The 19,011-nt window shown below is 40.1% G+C and overlaps 1 protein-coding gene across 4 annotated transcripts in view; it reads left to right on the top strand.

The window, feature by feature from the left end:
• LOC126202927 (phosphorylase b kinase gamma catalytic chain, skeletal muscle/heart isoform) overlaps positions 1–19,011 on the top strand; it is a 137,925-nt gene that overhangs the window by 95,983 nt on the left and 22,931 nt on the right. For 3 of the 4 annotated variants that reach the window (XM_049937017.1, XM_049937016.1, XM_049937019.1), the window contains 2 exons: positions 934–1,005; positions 13,712–13,870. In XM_049937017.1, the coding sequence (XP_049792974.1) occupies positions 934–1,005; positions 13,712–13,870 (231 nt within the window). The remainder of the gene's footprint in view (positions 1–933; positions 1,006–13,711; positions 13,871–19,011) is intronic. The other variant, XM_049937020.1, reaches the window with a different exon arrangement.

Here is a 19,011-nt window from a genome sequence, read left to right as displayed (position 1 = left end):
CATAAGAACTGCTGAGATAGATATGTTGTAATCAATCTGTTTTTGGCATTTGGCTGAAAAACCAACACTAGTCTCTTACTCACAGAAAAATAAGTTTAATAGTGAGGACGTCCCTAACAGAGACACAGTTCTTCATCCACTTTTTTTTAAAGAGAGAATAATGTGTGTTTAGCTCACAGATTTCGCCATTGTTAACAATAAGTGGTTCTGATGACTTAATTTATTAGTTCCAATCCCTTGGGGCATTTTCTATGCTTTCTACAAAAAAAATGTTAATATTGTGTAAGTTAATAAGTGGTGATTCCAAAATTAACCTTAGTTTCAAGACAATTTGAAACTGGGAGGTCTGTGAGATAAGTACACTTCGTATACTACAAGAACACATCTCAATTTTCATTGAAAACTAACAAACAAAATATACAGCAAATATAGAGCAAAATTGTTTCACATCATTTGACTAGTATCTTCATTTCAACTGTGAAGACTCCTGCCAGTTAAAGTATACTCAGTTGTACTGCATCATGTGTGTTTCTGTGAATACTCTTATGGTTGCTACGTTTATTGTAATACTTGTAATAGCACATTTTGTTTGCCACCTTTTGATGGTTGACATTAATTTCAGAATTAGGCAAACCTTACAATCACCAGTTACCTTTAGCAACTGTTGGCGTAAAAAATAAAATAAAATTCCTTTGCTTACTTGATGGATAGTATTTGTATTGTTCTGTCATCATACTTGTTAAAGTATCTAGTAATATGCCCTCTCGTTTATTAGTGTGTGGTGTCGGAAATAAATATTGAGACAGTAACACCTCCTGCGTTATATTTAGTATTCAGATGGGTAAAACAATCCAGTGGATAACAACATTACAAACTAAATTAAATTAAATTTAGTTCATATGTTAAAGAGTGTAAAAACTTTTTGTTTTACAGTTTTGGGACCAAGATAACTCTGTGAAAGGTGGGACTTCCAGGAGATTTAGTCGAATATGTCAGATCACACTGGTAAAAATAAAATAAAGTGATATGTGTTGTAGTGTTTGGGTAGTTCTCTAACTCTGTAAAGTTTTTGTACTTTTATTGTGGCTCATCTTTTCATAGTTTATGTTTTGTGAGTGATGTGAATGCCATGTAAGCAACATAGCATTATTCTTATCACCGGGAGTTGTGGCTGATGTCACTTTCTGGTCTCTAGTATATAGGGCAGTAGATTTTAACACTAGTACAAATGTTTAGAAAACTACAAAAATTAGTAAAACATGAATAAAGATAAATGAAAAAGAGTGTACTTTTATAAATGACTGACCTTTGTTAAGGTAAAATAGAACATCAGATACACATTGTCATTATTATGAAAATTGCAATGTTGAATTGGGTTCATGTGACTGAAATGAGCTTTACACTTCAGATTAGGCACATGACAGTATAAAAGTAATTAAGGTTACAGGACTTTACACAATGTATTACTTTGTGTATTCAGTCTGTCCTTGGAACCCTACATGCTGTGATCAGAGGCTCTAAATCTCATGGCAGGGGACTTATGTAGTGTCCTGGAGATATATTACTATCCTTTTGTGCTATTTATATGTGAGAACACAATACACACAATACATCAACACAATAGTGATTGCTGGAGGATTGTTTCCAACACGGAGAGGGAGGGAGGAGGGATGGGGGAGAGAGGAGGGATGGGGGAGAGAGGGGAGAGGGCGGGAGCAGTTGCTCTGATCACCTGTATCCTGGTGACATTCATCGGGTGAACATGAAGGCAAGGGAAGCAGTGGTACCTGTTTTTCTACAAAGAAGGTTCTTGCATTTCTCACTACATATGGCTGAGCATTGTCCTGGTGATCAAATATGGCAGATGAAGCTGGCCGAAGGACTGATTGTACCTCGAGCTTTGATGAAACATTTCTGAGGTAGTGGTTGTAGTTGAGATTGCACCTAGTTTGTAGAAATTGATAAAATTTGTGGTATCTGATGAAATTGATAAAATTTGTGGTATCTGATGGTGCCCTAAACAATCAGACAAGGTAATTTTCTCCTTTACTGCTTGATACTCGTTGCTACATTGCAATTACCATAACAGAACACAACTATCTCTGTGGGGCAAGTTGAAGGTGCACTTTTCTGAACAGACAACATTTGGTCACTGATCATGCCATTAACTGTGTTTGTATGCCTGTTGCAATCTCAAAGCATTTGTGGTTTCTGACAGTGGAAATTGAGGCAACAGCATGCATATTAACTGCCCGTTCCACAGCAGGTTGTGCCAGAGCATTAACACAGATAAGCACATGTGCAATATAATGTTCCAGTGTCAAGCCAACACTGTAGATGAAGCTGTATGCTACATTATGGTTGTGTAGACAAGACAGCTGTCATCCCTTGATGTGATCACACTGCGCAGTCCAGTACCCCCTTTCTTATGGCATCCTGCCATCTTTAGTGCACTTCCCCAGAAGCAATACTCTCTGAGCAACATATAATGTAATGTCGCAGTATGACAGACTCCTCAGAGATTGACCATTCTGTCCTTTTTAAACTTTCACGTGCTCAAGTGGGCTGCAATCTAGATGATGTCCAATTGCTGCATCCTGCATGGTGAGTGATAGGAAACAGAGGATAATGAGATTTACTTTCAGGTTTCCTCAGCATTCACTGGTTCTTATACTGCATGAATTTAGCATGACATGCATCTTTATGATTAGACTAAAAGAGAAAAGGAGGGGAGACTAAAGTGTAATGTATTAGTAATGACAGTCATTAGAGGTGGATTTCAAGCTCCAAATGGATAAAGGAAGTCTTCAATGTCCTCTTCAAAGAAACTGTCCCAACATTTAACTTAAGCAATTTAGGGAAACCACAAAAAATCTGAATTGGAATGGCCATACAAGGATATGTACCACATTCATACAGAATACAAGTCCATGTCTTGAGAGACTACTAGACCACCTACTTCCAGTAACTCAAGAGACAATCCTGCTAAGACTACATCTCCCAGCAGTGTTATCACTTACTGTTGATAAGTTTTACACATTCTCAGGGTCTGCATTCATTCAATACATTCCTTTTTCTGTTGCAATTTTCAGCACCCATCTCTCTTTCTAGAAAATCACTCAAAGTAATAATATAAGTTTCTGTATGCCGAGCATTACTTTATTCATGTTTGCTTTGTTCTCGTGAGAATCCTCGTATATTTACATAGAAATGTGATTAATGAATTTAGTTGGTAGCCTGTAGCTAGGCACTAACAACATTGCCATAATAATTGCTTCACTGATCATAATTTAGAGGGACTGTATTGCATTTTTACTACCATTATTATGTATAAAAATTCAGCCTGCACATGTTTATCCTCACGAAACTCAAAAAGTAGTCAGTCGATTGCTTTGAAATTTTGACACAATGTTGCATGTGAATACTTCCGTGTTTATGTGCCTATTTTTTAAATTTAGATAGTATATAAATAAATATGTATTACGTAGAGGGGGAAATGTTGTTATCAAAAGTCTTGAAAAGTTCTTGAGTAATTTACTTCAAATTTTAAACGATATTCTATTAAACATTCAGATGAACACAACTATACAGATTTTTTGTTTAAACTTACTGCAAGAAAGAAAATGCTCTGCTGTAAATATGTATGTTTCTGTTCATCATAGGCAGTTTTAACTATGATAGTGGGGCATTTAAATCATTAGGCAAATTGTTTATATAATGTGATTTTTGTTAGCTAGCTGCAATATAAGCAAATTATTTTATAGTATTGAAGGCAAATAAAACAGGTGATAATTATTAGGATATACGTTGTGATTATAAAGTGTGTTCAAGGTCTATTTAAAAACTGCTAAATATACCGGTGGACAGTGTTGTTCACTTAGGAGACAGGAAGATATTTATGCCAAATGGTTTTGAAAAGGTCGGTGATGCTATATCAACAGTGAAGTAGGTATCAGTATTTATATCTAAATCAGGAAGATAATTGCTTAGTTGTGTGGGAGATGATATATGCGTATCACCGTTGGAGCTGTCCGTATTGTGAACGCACAAGTAATTGTCATAGACATGATTGGTTTGATATCAACTACTGAAAAAGAAATTCTCTCTGGACCTCTTCATGCATTGTAGTCTTCAGCTGTAAGGATTCATGATGCAGCCGTGTGCTTCACCTTCCCTTAGGCAGCTGTCTTTTATCTTTTCTTACATCTTGTAACTAGCCAGGAACTTCCCTGGTCCCTTTCCCATCTATTTACCTGACTGGATGTCCCACACACCCGCAATTCATTTTCATTAAATCTTTCATGACATCTTCCACTCCAATCTGTTCCCTGATCCATTTTCCCCATTCTTCACAGTGATTGCCAATGTCATTTGAAGACACTATATAATTTACAAAAATAACTCATACGATTTTTACTATTCGTTTATTTCCTTAGCTATCCATCCAGTTGTTGGCTTCTGTTAACATGTTTCCCTCCTTCCAGTTTAAGGATCTGAAAATTTTGCATAAGGCTGCTAAGAACAATTTTGTTGATACAAAATCCACTTGCCAGATTTCTCGTATTGTTCTGAATTTCCCAACATCTTGAAGTCTGATGGAAGTTGTGCCATTGACGCAATGTTTGATGTATTAACACAGGTTGAATACGTTGTTTCTCTAGAGTTGCTTGTACAAATTTTGTTGGAAATATGACAAAAACTTCTCAAAAGCTTTGAATAAGGGGTAATCCATACTCATTGCTTCATTTGTAACTTTGTTCACTATGTGCATTGTGATCAATTATATTAAATCATTTCTAAAGCCAATTGGTCCCTTTGAGTGGTTTACAGTTACATCACCCTGTACAGTTTCTTTCTTGGGTACAGCATGAATTTTAGTCTTTCAAGGCATTTTCAGAATACTGCAAATCACATCTACTTGATGAGTAACACATGTCTACCAGTACAGCTCTAACAGCTGCTAGAAGCAGTAGGTCTCCACATAATTTCAAAATGATGCTCGATGACAACATCAGCCAAAACTTGTTACATTACAGTTTTATGTGTTGTTGCCAGTGTTGTTACTTATAGAGCTGCGAGAAATCTGACAGCTATTTATCAATAATCCTATACCTTAGAGTGTGGAGATACAGTATGTTGCTTAACTCAAGTGGACATGTTGTGCTGCCACACCTTCGCTGTCTAGTACAGCTCTCGTAATCCCAGGCAACATAAATGAGAACAACTTGCCCCAGTTTGTGGGTGAGATAAATACGAACAGGACACCAAGATTTTAAGTCGATTTCCTATATGTTGTCCAACTGTGTAAGACATCTGCAATGTCTGACAGAACAGGTTGCTGATTTGTTTGGATAAGGAGAAAGGTGATAAGAATTTGCAAAACTGATAAGAAAAAGATTTTGAAGTAATAAGAAAGAGAGATATATTCTGAAATCAATATGAAAGAGGATACTATTAAACTGATGTTATACAACTATAAAACAACATGTGCATGGCTAATGCAGGTGACCTGCTGTCATATTGCAAGATACGAGTGCCAAGCATATTGCTATATTCTGTTCAAAGTAATGAGCAGACACCTGTTACTACTGCATGGAAGTGACGGCCTATAGCAAGACACAACCATGAATTGTGACAAGGTGGCTGCTGCTGGTTAGTCACAGAGCTCGTAACAGAATGGGGTGGACATGGTGACAAACAGACCTTTTACGGGTTGACAAGTACAACACTCCTCCTCCTCCTCCTCCTCCTCCTCTGTCCATCACCTCCTCCCCCTATCTCTCTCTCCATCACCTCCTACCACCCTCTGTGTCTGTCTCCTCCTTTCCAGTCTCTATTTCCTCAAACCACTTCGTCCATCTCCTCCCCCCCCCCCCCCCTCCCGACCACCACCACCACCAGCACTTCTGGCCTTGAGCCTTGTTTATTGTTATTGCAAAGTCATATGCTATTTTAGTATTTCAATCGTAAGTCGATTAGCCAGAAATACATCTTTCCTATTTTCTGTGAAATCCGACTGTGAGGAAGAAAACAGTATAGCACATTGTTCTGGTGTTAGCTACCACGAAGGTCGAATGCCCAGCAGAGGAACTGAACTTAAGTGACAGTAAGGGGACACAGTGGCCACACTTTGCTGTACTCACATGGTAAGTGCGCCATCTCCTCACGTCACGTGAATACAGTGGCCAATAGTGTTCACGTGGCTGGTATAGAGGCAACCGTCCAGTGCACAGCTGGTCAGTTCAGTGCTTGCACTTGATATTGTTGGATCTTTCTTTGCTTTACTAGGACTGTTTTGATAACTACCCTGCTTGTCACTTGATTACTGTCCTTGGTCACATCTTGGATTTGTCTCTGCTGCTCTGGGTCTTGTCATCATCAGTGGCGGCATGGCAATGGCTTAGCTTAACAATTCGTTGTCATCTAGGTTGTTGGTTCTTGTCGCTGTTTTTCGTTTGTCCACAGTGTGTCTCTTGCATTTCACTCACCTACTGTTAGTCTAGGTTACTCCTCTGCAGGCAGCTCTTCTGGCTGGTGGCTTCCTCTGTGTCTCCATTTCTTCCAGGGTTACAACATGCATATTGGTATCCGGCTGCTCATAGATATAGCAGTTGTATATACAACATTTGTTTAATATATATATATATATATATATATGTGTGTGTGTGTGTGTGTGTGTGTGTGTGTGTGTGTGTGTGTGTGTGCGAGTGTATACCCGTCCTTTTTTCCCCCTAAGGTAAGTCTTTCCGCTCCCGGGATTGGAATGACTCCTTACCCTCTCCCTTAAAACCCACTTCCTTTCGTCTTTCCCTCTCTTTCCCTCTTTCCTGATGAGGCAACAGTTTGTTGCGAAAGCTTGAATTTTGTGTGTATGTTTGTGTTTGTGTGTCTGTCGACCTGCCAGCACTTTCATTTGGTAAGTCACATCATCTATGTTTTTAGATATATTTTTCCTACGTGGAATGTTTCCCTTTATTATAACTATATATATATATATATATATATATATATATATATATATATATATATATATATATAAAGATGATGTGACTTACCAAATGAAAGTGCTGGCAGGTCGACAGACACACAAACATACACACAGAATTCAAGCTTTCGCAACAAACTGTTGCCTCATCAGGAAAGAGGGGAAGGAGAGGGAAAGACGAAAGTATGTGGGTTTTAAGGGAGAGGGTAAGGAGTCATTCCAATCCCGGGAGCGGAAAGACTTACCTTAGGGGGAAAAAAGGACGGGTATACACTTGCACACACAAACATATCCATCCACACATATACAGACACAAGCAGACATATTTAATTACCAAATGAAAGTGCTGGCAGGTCGACAGACACACAAACAAACACAAACATACACACAGAATTCAAGCTTTCGCAACAAACTGTTGCCTCATCAGGAAAGAGGGAAGGAGAGGGAAAGACGAAAGGATGTGGGTTTTAAGGGAGAGGGTAAGGAGTCATTCCAATCCCGGGAGCGGAAAGACTTACCTTAGGGGGAAAAAAGGACGGGTATACACTTGCACACACAAACATATCCATCCACACATATACAGACACAAGCAGACATATTTAATTACCAAATGAAAGTGCTGGCAGGTCGACAGACACACAAACAAACACAAACATACACACAGAATTCAAGCTTTCGCAACAAACTGTTGCCTCATCAGGAAAGAGGGAAGGAGAGGGAAAGACGAAAGGATGTGGGTTTTAAGGGAGAGGGTAAGGAGTCATTCCAATCCCGGGAGCGGAAAGACTTACCTTAGGGGGAAAAAAGGACGGGTATACACTCGCGCACACACACACATATCCATCCACACATATATATGTATGGATGGATATGTGTGTGTGCGCGAGTGTATACCCGTCCTTTTTTCCCCCTAAGGTAAGTCTTTCCGCTCCCGGGATTGGAATGACTCCTTACCCTCTCCCTTAAAACCCACATCCTTTCGTCTTTCCCTCTCCTTCCCCTCTTTCCTGATGAGGCAACAGTTTGTTGCGAAAGCTTGAATTTTGAGTGTGTGTTTGTGTTTGTTTGTGTGTCTATCGACCTACCAGCACTTTCGTTCGGTAAGTCACATCATCTTTGTTTTTAGATATATTTTTCCCACGTGGAATGTTATATATATATCCATCGCAGACGGCTTTTGCACATTTTCTCCTGGATCAGTGCTATGTCGTAGCAATTCCTGCTAGTGTTGTTCAAAACATAATCTAGTCAAGTGGTGCCACTTGTCTATCTAAGCATCTTAGTCTCCATAACTCCCAATCATCATTCTACGTCTTTTACAGCTAGCCCACACTCCGTGCCATGGGGAGCAATGGAACAGATGGCAGTTGCGTAAATCTTTGACTTCTGATGATCCTTAATCCGATGATCGCAGCTGACACACCTGTTGTCATTTGCTATTTAATCCAGACTGCCTGTGTCCATGCATTGACTTCATATGTAAGTTGTAGAACCAGGCTAATTTAAATTTCATATTGTTGGTAGATGTTGCCCATCAACATTGACGGTTCCAACTTCTTGTCGATCTGATGTTTTCTTTTTGTGGAGCTGTAAGCCGTATTGCACACGTCAGTTGTTCCCCTTCTGTGTTTGAGGCTGAAGATTGAATTTGTACTCGCACAGCCAACATGGTATCATCAGCGTAGAGAAGTGTCCGTGGTAGTGGCATGTTCAGGTCTGTGACAGTGTCCATCACAAGATGTGAAAGGCATTTGATGATGGTCCTGCAGCCACTTGGCTATAGCGCCTTGTTCTACATACAATTAAAGGAAACAAGCAGTACATTTTTAGATCAGAAAATTTTGTTTCTTGCAGTCAGTATTAACAGAAAACTGGTACATTGCTGTTTAAACAAATACATATTTTGTCTGTCTGTTTGAATGAAAATTTGAAGTAAATCAGTCAAGTACTTTGACATTTTTGGTAACAGTGTTTCCCTTCTATATATCTCTTACATCTGTAATTTCAAGTCGCCTCCTTGCATCCGTCTGTATGTGCAGGCTAATATCAGGAACAGCTATGGGTATTTTGATCCGGTTTTCACTAATAAAGGAAGTTTTTTGTATATAATTTATAAATATTTCACACAAATTGTCTGAATTATGATTAATTAATGTCATGTTGTGAAAACAATGCTGCTGCCACCTAGCGAACAGCAGTCATAACTCGAGAGAGCAACAGTGCGTTGAAATAGCAGAAAGCATGACCAAATTTGCATCTGGTGCAATGGTCTAGTGGTAAAGCTTTTAAGTAGAACAAAGAGGTTGTAGGATTGAATCCGAATTGGTCCTTTTTATTTTTCACTCAGCCTTTCAACCTAACATTCCCCATTCAGTGATCTGGAGATTTGCTAGAAATGAAATGTGGCTCTGATTCCACATTACCACTGTAGCCCCCCTTTTTCCAGTTGGATAACCAATTAGGGACATGCAAGTTGCCTGAGCGATATCTAATTGACTGCAGGCATTTCAGAACAGCTGCGTAGTGGGAAAATGTAAAGTCCTGTGATTTACAATTATTTATGGATAGAGTAAAACATAGAATGGGATGCAGCACTACTTCATTTATATAAAAAAAGGTTTTGCAGCAGATGACTCAGCTTTATGCTTTCTTTGAGTCAAATCTAGATGCAAACACGATTCTCTGTGTGGTAAGGCCTAAGATATTATTTGTTTGGACACTTCTAAATTATACAGAAGACTAGTAAACAAATCACCACCAATGAAAAAGAGATTTAGGCTTTTTAAAGCTCTTAAAGACATTGGCGTGATCTTCTTGAATGGAATTCAAAAATTTCTTGTAGATGAAATACAAGATTTCAAAATACTTCTATAGATGGTTGAGGGGTGCATTTTGAAGTCTGACAATTTCTGCTGCCCTCATGTTACCAGCAGCAAATCACACTCCTAATTCACTCCAAGGTCTTTGAACATCAGCTAGTTACTTGCTCATGTATCATAATAAATAACAAGAAGATAACCATCTCATCATAATGTGAAGCGAGACTTACAATACGAAATGAACAAATATTTTTAACCAGTAGTTTACTTGCAATTGTTTGAGGACAAAGGCATAGCATAAAAACAAGCAAATCCAAAATATGTGAAGTTTTATTTTTTATGCTTCAAGAAAAAAGTTTCTGAAAAAGTACTTCAGCAACGTTGCTTCGTTGCTTCATTTATTCAGAACATTGTTTCAGCAGCATAGCAGATGCCTCAGCATTTAGCTTCTAGCTTTCCTTGAATCAAACTTATATGTGGACAAAGGTCTTTGCATGGCACGGCTGAGAAGTCTGTCATAATGTGTCCACAACAAAGATTGTGGCAGTGAGTCTCAACAGTGCATTACAGCGCATACTAAGGCTCACAAGAGGAGTATTGTAACACAATCTAAACATGTAGATCATGCGTGTTTTTTCTTATTTCGAAAGGGCTCAAGTTTACAGAAAACTCATAAAACTGACACAGATATGCACCCAGGAGACAACATGCATGGTGGAAGTAAGTGGACACACATCAAAGAAGTTAAAGGTGAGGACTGGAATGCGACAAGGAGACTGCCTCTCCCCTCTCCTGTTTAACCTGGTACTGGAGAGAGCCCTGAGAAAGGTAGCAAGCCTAGAGACAGGAATACAGCTGGGAAGAAGGATCAACACCCTGGCCTATGTGGATGATGTAGTTTTTATAGCAGAGAAAGGGCAAGACCTGGTTCAAATGGCAAGAACATTAATGGAAGAGGAAATAGGCCTGAAGCTGAATATGGATAAGACAAAATACCTCCTAGTTAGCAGAGAGAATGATGACAGACCCCTGAAGGTGGAGGACAAAGACTTTGAAAGGGTAAAAGACTAAATATCTCAGTGAAAGGTACGAGATAGACCGGGAAATTACTGCACAAATACAAGCAGGAAACAGGTCAAGGTTTGCTCTGGGAAAGCTGTTAAAGTCCCAGCTTCTATCGAGATCCTCAAAGACCGAGATCTAAAAGACAATAATACTACCTGTATTCTTATATGGAGCAGAGACCTGGACCATCACCCAAAAGATGGAAAGAAAACTCCTGACATTTGAGAATGCCATCCTCAGACAAATTTTTGGGCCAGTGAAGGATGGAGACGAATGGAGGAAAAGAAAGAACTGTGAATTTCAGGAACTATACAAATCGATGGACATCGTGGCAGTGATCAGAGAAAGAAGACGGAAGTGGTATGGACATGAAATGCGTCGAGAAGGACAGGTCATCAGATAGGTAGTGGAGGAAGATATTAGAGGCAAAAGACCACGGGGAAGACCACGACTCCAGTGCATTGATCAGGTCAGAGAGGATATGAGTACGCTGAGCCTGTCTGAAGAAGAATACATGGACCGATTAGAATATCGTGTAAAATGTTTAAGTAAATCAATCAAGAACTTTTGTAATGTTTGGTAACATTATTTCCCCTTTTTATATATGTATTAAAATACACTCCTGGAAATTGAAATAAGAACACCGTGAATTCATTGTCCCAGGAAGGGGAAACTTTATTGACACATTCCTGGGGTCAGATACATCACATGATCACACTGACAGAACCACAGGCACATAGACACAGGCAACAGAGCATGCACAATGTCGGCACTAGTACAGTGTATATCCACCTTTCGCAGCAATGCAGGCTGCTATTCTCCCATGGAGACGATCGTAGAGATGCTGGATGTAGTCCTGTGGAACGGCTTGCCATGCCATTTCCACCTGGCGCCTCAGTTGGACCAGCGTTCGTGCTGGACGTGCAGACCGCGTGAGACGACGCTTCATCCAGTCCCAAACATGCTCAATGGGGGACAGATCCGGAGATCTTGCTGGCCAGAGTAGTTGACTTACACCTTCTAGAGCACGTTGGGTGGCACGGGATACATGCGGACGTGCATTGTCCTGTTGGAACAGCAAGTTCCCTTGCCGGTCTAGGAATGGTAGAATGATGGGTTCGATGACGGTTTGGATGTACCGTGCACTATTCAGTGTCCCCTCGACGATCACCAGTGGTGTACGGCCAGTGTAGGAGATCGCTCCCCACACCATGATGCCGGGTGTTGGCCCTGTGTGCCTCGGTCGTATGCAGTCCTGATTGTGGCGCTCACCTGCACGGCGCCAAACACGCATACGACCATCATTGGCACCAAGGCAGAAGCGACTCTCATCGCTGAAGACGACACGTCTCCATTCGTCCCTCCATTCACGCCTGTCGCGACACCACTGGAGGCGGGCTGCACGATGTTGGGGCGTGAGCGGAAGACGGCCTAACGGTGTGCGGGACCGTAGCCCAGCTTCATGGAGACGGTTGCGAATGGTCCTCGCCGATACCCCAGGAGCAACAGTGTCCCTAATTTGTTGGGAAGTGGCGGTGCGATCCCCTACGGCACTGCGTAGGATCCTACGGTCTTGGCGTGCATCTGTGCGTCGCTGCGGTCCGGTCCCAGGTCGACGGGCACGTGCACCTTCCGCCGACCACTGGCGACAACATCGATGTACTGTGGAGACCTCACGCCCCACGTGTTGAGCAATTCGGCGGTACGTCCACCCAGCCTCCCGCATGCCCACTATACGCCCTCGCTCAAAGTCCGTCAACTGCACATACGGTTCACGTCCACGCTGTCGCGGCATGCTACCAGTGTTAAAGACTGCGATGGAGCTCCGTATGCCACGGCAAACTGGCTGACACTGACGGCGGCGGTGCACAAATGCTGCGCAGCTAGCGCCATTCAACGGCCAACACCGCGGTTCCTGGTGTGTCCGCTGTGCCGTGCGTGTGATCATTGCTTGTACAGCCCTCTCGCAGTGTCCGGAGCAAGTATGGTGGGTCTGACACACCGGTGTCAATGTGTTCTTTTTTCCATTTCTAGGAGTGTACATATATAAATATATGCATTTATTCAAATGCAACATTGTGTTAAAATTTCAAATCAGTCTACCGACTACTTCTCAAGTTTTGCAAGCACAGACATATACAGGCTGAATTTTCATATAAAAAGATGTGTCCCTTGAACAAGAAGATGCTCATTTAAAACTTGAACCCTTTTAAAAGGTTGCAGCCATCTTTAATAAGCTATTGAGCCCTCTCAAAATGATTTAAGCCAAAATCTGTTTCATTATTTTGGTTCCTCATTATGTCAAGAATGAATATCATAAAGCTTGTTGAAGCTACTTTTTAATTGTAACCCTAAATAAAATTCATATATAAATTATAAATACAATGATGGGTTGTGCAGCATCAGACAGCCCTGAATCTGTGACCTGATCTGTTGCTTATTGATTTCTACTCGACTCTTCCATTGTTTTCGGCCTCACGTGGCCACACACACACACACACACACACACACACACACACACAGCTGGGAGGGTTTGTAATGTGGTGTTAAAGTGTTATCTGGACAGTTTACAAGAAGTGTGTAGCTGTGTGGCAGACACCAGAATAGTAGTGACCAGATGGAGATTTCACTGGATTAAAGAAGCATTCTCCTCATCCTTTCAATTTCTTTGTAATGATTAAATGCACTTTGCTTTTCAAACATTAGTGTTTTGTTAAATAAAAGTCAACAATCATATTTTAATCATGTTTTCTTTTTCTTCATCTCATGGTGTTGTGATGGTATTAGAACCTCAAGGTAATTATTGCTAATTTTATTACTCACACAAAACTGTACCTTGCAGGAACATAAAGAACAGAAATTTGATGCCCGCAAGATGTTCAAATTTGGAATCCTCTGTGTTCGAGCCATCGTACGAATTCAACGACTTCGCTTTACACCCGAGCCATTATCAATGGAAGTAGCAAGAGTTGACCCGTACAGGATAAAAGTACTTCGCAAGGTAAGGGATCTGATGCTCTTAAATTAACACTATATTAAGACATATTTGAAGGTGAGCCAAATGAAAAATTGGAAAAGAAAATAACAAAGTCAGTTGTTGTATCAAAAGGAAAATTATCTGAGATAATTCTTGGCCAGAACTTACTTACAGAAGAAATATCAGTACTGGTGATAAAACATGTACACACATTATCCTAGCAGTCAGAACTAATAGTTCCCTCCCATGGTAGGAGGGGGGGGGGGGGGGGGGGGAATATGTTGGGAAAGACTTAACCCCTCAACATAAAATCTGAGTTATCTCATGTTTATTGTTTTGATAGACACTTAAAATCCTGCACATACTCGAACAACTTAAGAACAGGCCATTGAGAAAATAAAACTTCGCTTATATCCATGTCATTGCTGATACTTAGGTGTTCGGCAACTAGAGAGCATCTGTTCCTACATTTGTAACCTGCTTGTCATGTTTTATTTGAGGTTATTGCCACTAGACATTGTGTTTACTAAGTACAATCTTGGATACCCAAAAATAAAATGTGCACTTTCAGGCTCCGTTCTGTACTTCCCTTCAGCCACTGGTTTTGAAAAAGGATGGCAACAGTGATCTTGAGTTTGGCATTGAATATAGTGGTTCCTAATGACTTGTTGTTGACAAGATACTAACAGTAATCTCCTCCTCCTCCTCCTCCTCCTCCTCCTCCACAGAAAGCTATTAGGGAACACATGGTTAGACTTGATAGCTACACAGAAACTAAAAAATGACTTCAAGTTTCAGGACATTTTAGTCAAAGTCCTGCACGTTAGTGTACTCGGGATTTTATTAATGGTGACATTCAAAAATTTGCAAATCTGCAACACATTTAGATACAATCTCTGGCACAATCAGTGCAAGTTTAACAGTACCAAAAAAGTGTCAGAAGTCCAATTAAAAAAAATTTGTTTGGGATTCTGCATAACCACTTGTTCATCAGTGGAACTTCTTACTGGCCAGCACTCCCTCTAGTGGTTCATATATATGAAAATAGGTTGGAAGAAAGATCTGATGAATGTAAACAGACTAAAACTATTGGTGAGTGTGGTGGATCCAGAAGACACTAAAACTTCGGGTTCGTGATTGTGGCAACTGTTGCTCTGACTGTACATGGTTGTGCATTGAAATGTTGCAACAGAACAACTGTAGACAATGATCTGCATCATTTTCGTTTGATGACACAGCAAAGGCATATTTTTAGTAAGTTTAAGTATGGAGCACTATTGATGTCTGTAGTGACATGTAGTGCACTAAGCAGACATCATTTTGTCCCAGAAAGACAGTCAACAGAACCTTCCTTGCTGATGGCTTTGTGTGGAACTTCTTCAATTTGGGAAATGAGAAATGGCACCCTTCCTTATTTTCTATATTCATTTGTTTTTTGTGGTAATAGAACTAGATTTCATTCCTAGTGACAATTCTCATAAAAAGGATCCACTTTTTGTTAAATGCACTACAGGAATGCTTCACATGCCTCAACAGCTTGCTGATAGGGTATTCATCCTGCAGACAGTTGTTAAATAGGTGCACATAATGTATAATAATATAATATATAATCAGCATTACACATAGCCATATTGTTGGTGGAACCACTACTGAGGGGTGTCTGTTGAGAAGCCAGACAAACGTGTGGTTCCTGAAGAGGGGCAGCAGCCTTTTCAGTAGTTACAGGGGCAACTGTCTGGATGATTGACTGATCTAGCCTCGTAACATCAACCAAAATGGCCTTCTGTGCTGGTACTGCAAACAGCTGAAAGCAAGGGGAAACTACGGCCGTAATTTTTCCCGAGGGCATGCAGCTTTACTGTATGATTAAATGATGATGGCGTCCTCTTGGGTAAAATATTCCGGAGGTGAAATAGTCCCCCATTCGGATCTCCGGGCGGTGACTACTCAGGAGGACGTCGTTATCAGGAGAAAGAAAACTGGCGTTCTACGGATCGGAGCGTGGAATGTCAGATCACTTAATCGGGCAGGTAGATTAGAAAATTTAAAAATGGGAATGGATACGTTAAATTTAGATGTAGTGGGAATTAGTGAAGTTCGGTGGCAGGAGGAACAAGACTTTTGGTCAGGTGAATGCAGGGTTATAAATACAAAATCAAATAGGGGTAATGCAGGAGTAGATTTACTAATGAATAAAAAAATAAGAACACAGATAAGCTACTGTGAACAGCATAGTGAATGCATTATTGTAGCCTAGATAAGACACAAAGCCCACTTGTACAATAATACAAGTTTATATGCCAACTAGCTCCACAGATGAGGAGGAGATAGAGGAAATGTATGAGTGAAGAGAAATTAAGCAGATAGTTAAGGGAGACAAAAATTAATAGTCATGGGGGACTGGAATTCAATAGTAGAAAAAGGTAGACAAGGAAAACTAGTAAGTGAATATGGACTGAGGGAAAGGAATTAAACAGGAAGCCGCCTGGTAGAACTCTGCACAGAGCATAATTTAATCATGACTAACAATTGGTTTAAGAATCATCAGAGAAGGTTGTATATGTGGAAGAGACCTGGAGACACTGGAAGGTAATGGTAAGACAGAGATTTTGGAACCAGGTTGTAAGTTGTAAGACATTTTCAGCGGCAGATGTGGACTCTGACCACTATTTATTGATTATGAACTGAAGATTAAAACTGAAGAAACTGCAAAAAGGTAGGATTTTAAGGAGATGGGGCCTGGATAAACTGAAAGAACCAGAGGTTGTAGAGTGTTTCAGAGGGAGCATTAGGGAACAATTGACAAGCACATGGAAAAGGAATACAGTAGAAGAAGAATGTGCAGCTTTGAGAGATGAAATAGTGAAGGCAGCAGAGGATAAAGTAGGTAAAAAGATGAGGGCTGGTAGAAATCCTTGGGTAACACAAGATATATTGAATTTAATCAATGAAATGAGAAAATATAAAATTGCAATAAATGGAACAGGCAAAACAGAATACAAATGTCTAAAAAATGAGATCGACAGGAAGTGCAAAAGGACTAAGCAGGGATGGCTAGAGGACATATGTAAGGATATAGAAGCATATATCACTAGGGGTAAGATAGATACTCCCTACAAGAAAATTAGAGACCTTTTTAGAAGAGAGAACCACCTGTATGAATATCAGATGGAAAACCAGTCCTAAGCAAAAAAGGGAAAGCAGAAAAGTGGAACAAGTATATAGAGGGTCTATACAAGGGTGATGTACTGAGGGCAATATTATGGAAATGGAAGAGGATGTAGAGGAAGATGAGAAGGGGGATATGATACTGGGTGAAGAATTTGACAAAGCACTGAAAGACTTAAGTTGAAACCAGGTCCATGATCAGACAACATTTTGTTAGAGCTACTGATAGGCTTGGGAGAGCCAGCCATGACAAAACTCTACAGTCTGGTGAGCAAGATGTATGCAACAGGAGAAATACCCTCAGACTTCAAAAAGAACATGACAATTCAAGTTCCAAAGGAAGCAATTGGTGACAGGTTTGAATATTAGTGAATTGTCACTTCCATAAGTCGTGGTTGCAAAATGCTAACACACATTCGTTACAGATGAATGGAAAAACTGGTAGAAGCCGACCTTGGAGATGATCAGTTTGGATTCCGGAGAAATGAAGGAACACTTGAGGCAATACTGACCCTACGGCTTCTCATAGAAGCTAGGTTATGGAAAAGCAAACTTATGTTATAGTATTTATAGACTTAAAGAAAGCTTTTCACAGTGTTGACTGGAATACTCTCTCTATAATTCAAAAGGTTGCAGGGGTAAAATACAATGAATGAAAGGCTATTTACAATTTGTACAGAAACCAGATTGCTGTTATAAGAGTCAAGGGGCACGAAAGGGAAGCAGTAGTTGAGAAGGGAGTGAGATAGGATTGTAGCCTATCCCCGATGGCATTCAATCTGTATGTTGAGCAAGCAGTAAAGAGAACAAAAGAAAAATTTGGAGTAGAAATTAAAGTCCAGGAAGAAGAAATAAAAACTTTGATGTTTGCTGATGACATTGTTACTCTGTCAGAGACAGCAAGAAACTTGGGAGAACAGTTGAATGGAATGGACAGCGTCTTGAAAGGAGGATATAAGATGAACTCAACAAAAGCAAAATGAGGGTGGTGGAATACAGTTGAATTAAATCAGATGATGCGGTGGGAATTAGATTAGGAAGTGAGACACTTAAAGTAGTAGATGAGTTTTGCTGTTTGGGAAGCAAAATAACAGACGATAGTTAAAGTAGGGAGAATATAAAATGTGGACTGGTAATGGCAAGAAAAGCATATCTGAGGAAGAGAAATTTGTTAACATCAAGTATAGATTTAAGTGTAAGGAAGTCCTTTCTGAAAGTATATGTATGGAGTGTAGCCATGAATGGAAGTGAGACATGGACAATAAATAGTTTAGACAAGATGATAATAGAAGCCTTTGAAATGTGGTGCTACAGAAGAATGCTGAAGGTCGGATGGGTAGATCAAATGACTAATGAGGAGGTACTGCATAGAATTGGGTAGAAGATAAATTTGTTGCACAACATGACTAGAAGAAGGGATCGATTAGTAGAACACATACTGAGGCATCAAGGGATCACCAGTTTAGTATTGGAGGGAAGCTTGGGGGATAAAAGTCATAGGGAGAGACCAAGAGATGAATACAGTAAGCAAATTCGGAAGGATGTAGGTTGCATTAGTTATTCGGGGGTGAAGAGACTTGCACAGGTTAGAGTAGCATGGAAAGCTGCATCAAATCAGGTTTTGGACTGAAGACCACAACAGCAGCAACAATGTATAATGCAGTGGGCAGAACAAAGACCAATGCTGAGAGTTCCTGAAACATTATCCAATGTCACTGGTGTGATGTGTATCACCCAGATGAATGGCATCATCCATGAATTCCATGCCATTCATTGGCTTTTATCTCCATTTGTAGACTTGCTGCTGTAGCAAACATGCTATGCTTTATTGGACTATCATTTTAGAAGGAATTTTAAAATCTCTAAATGATTAATGGAAAATCTCATATAAAGATGTGAAACAAATACTAACAAAGAGATAGAGGGGCTGGCCAGTACTTACTTCAGCTCAGTACAGCCAATAGATAGTTTTGTGTATCTATTGGCTGTACTGAGCT

This window comes from Schistocerca nitens, chromosome 9 (assembly GCF_023898315.1).
Source record: "Schistocerca nitens isolate TAMUIC-IGC-003100 chromosome 9, iqSchNite1.1, whole genome shotgun sequence".
NCBI lineage: Eukaryota > Metazoa > Arthropoda > Insecta > Orthoptera > Acrididae > Schistocerca > Schistocerca nitens.
This window is presented reverse-complemented; position numbering and strand designations above follow the sequence as displayed.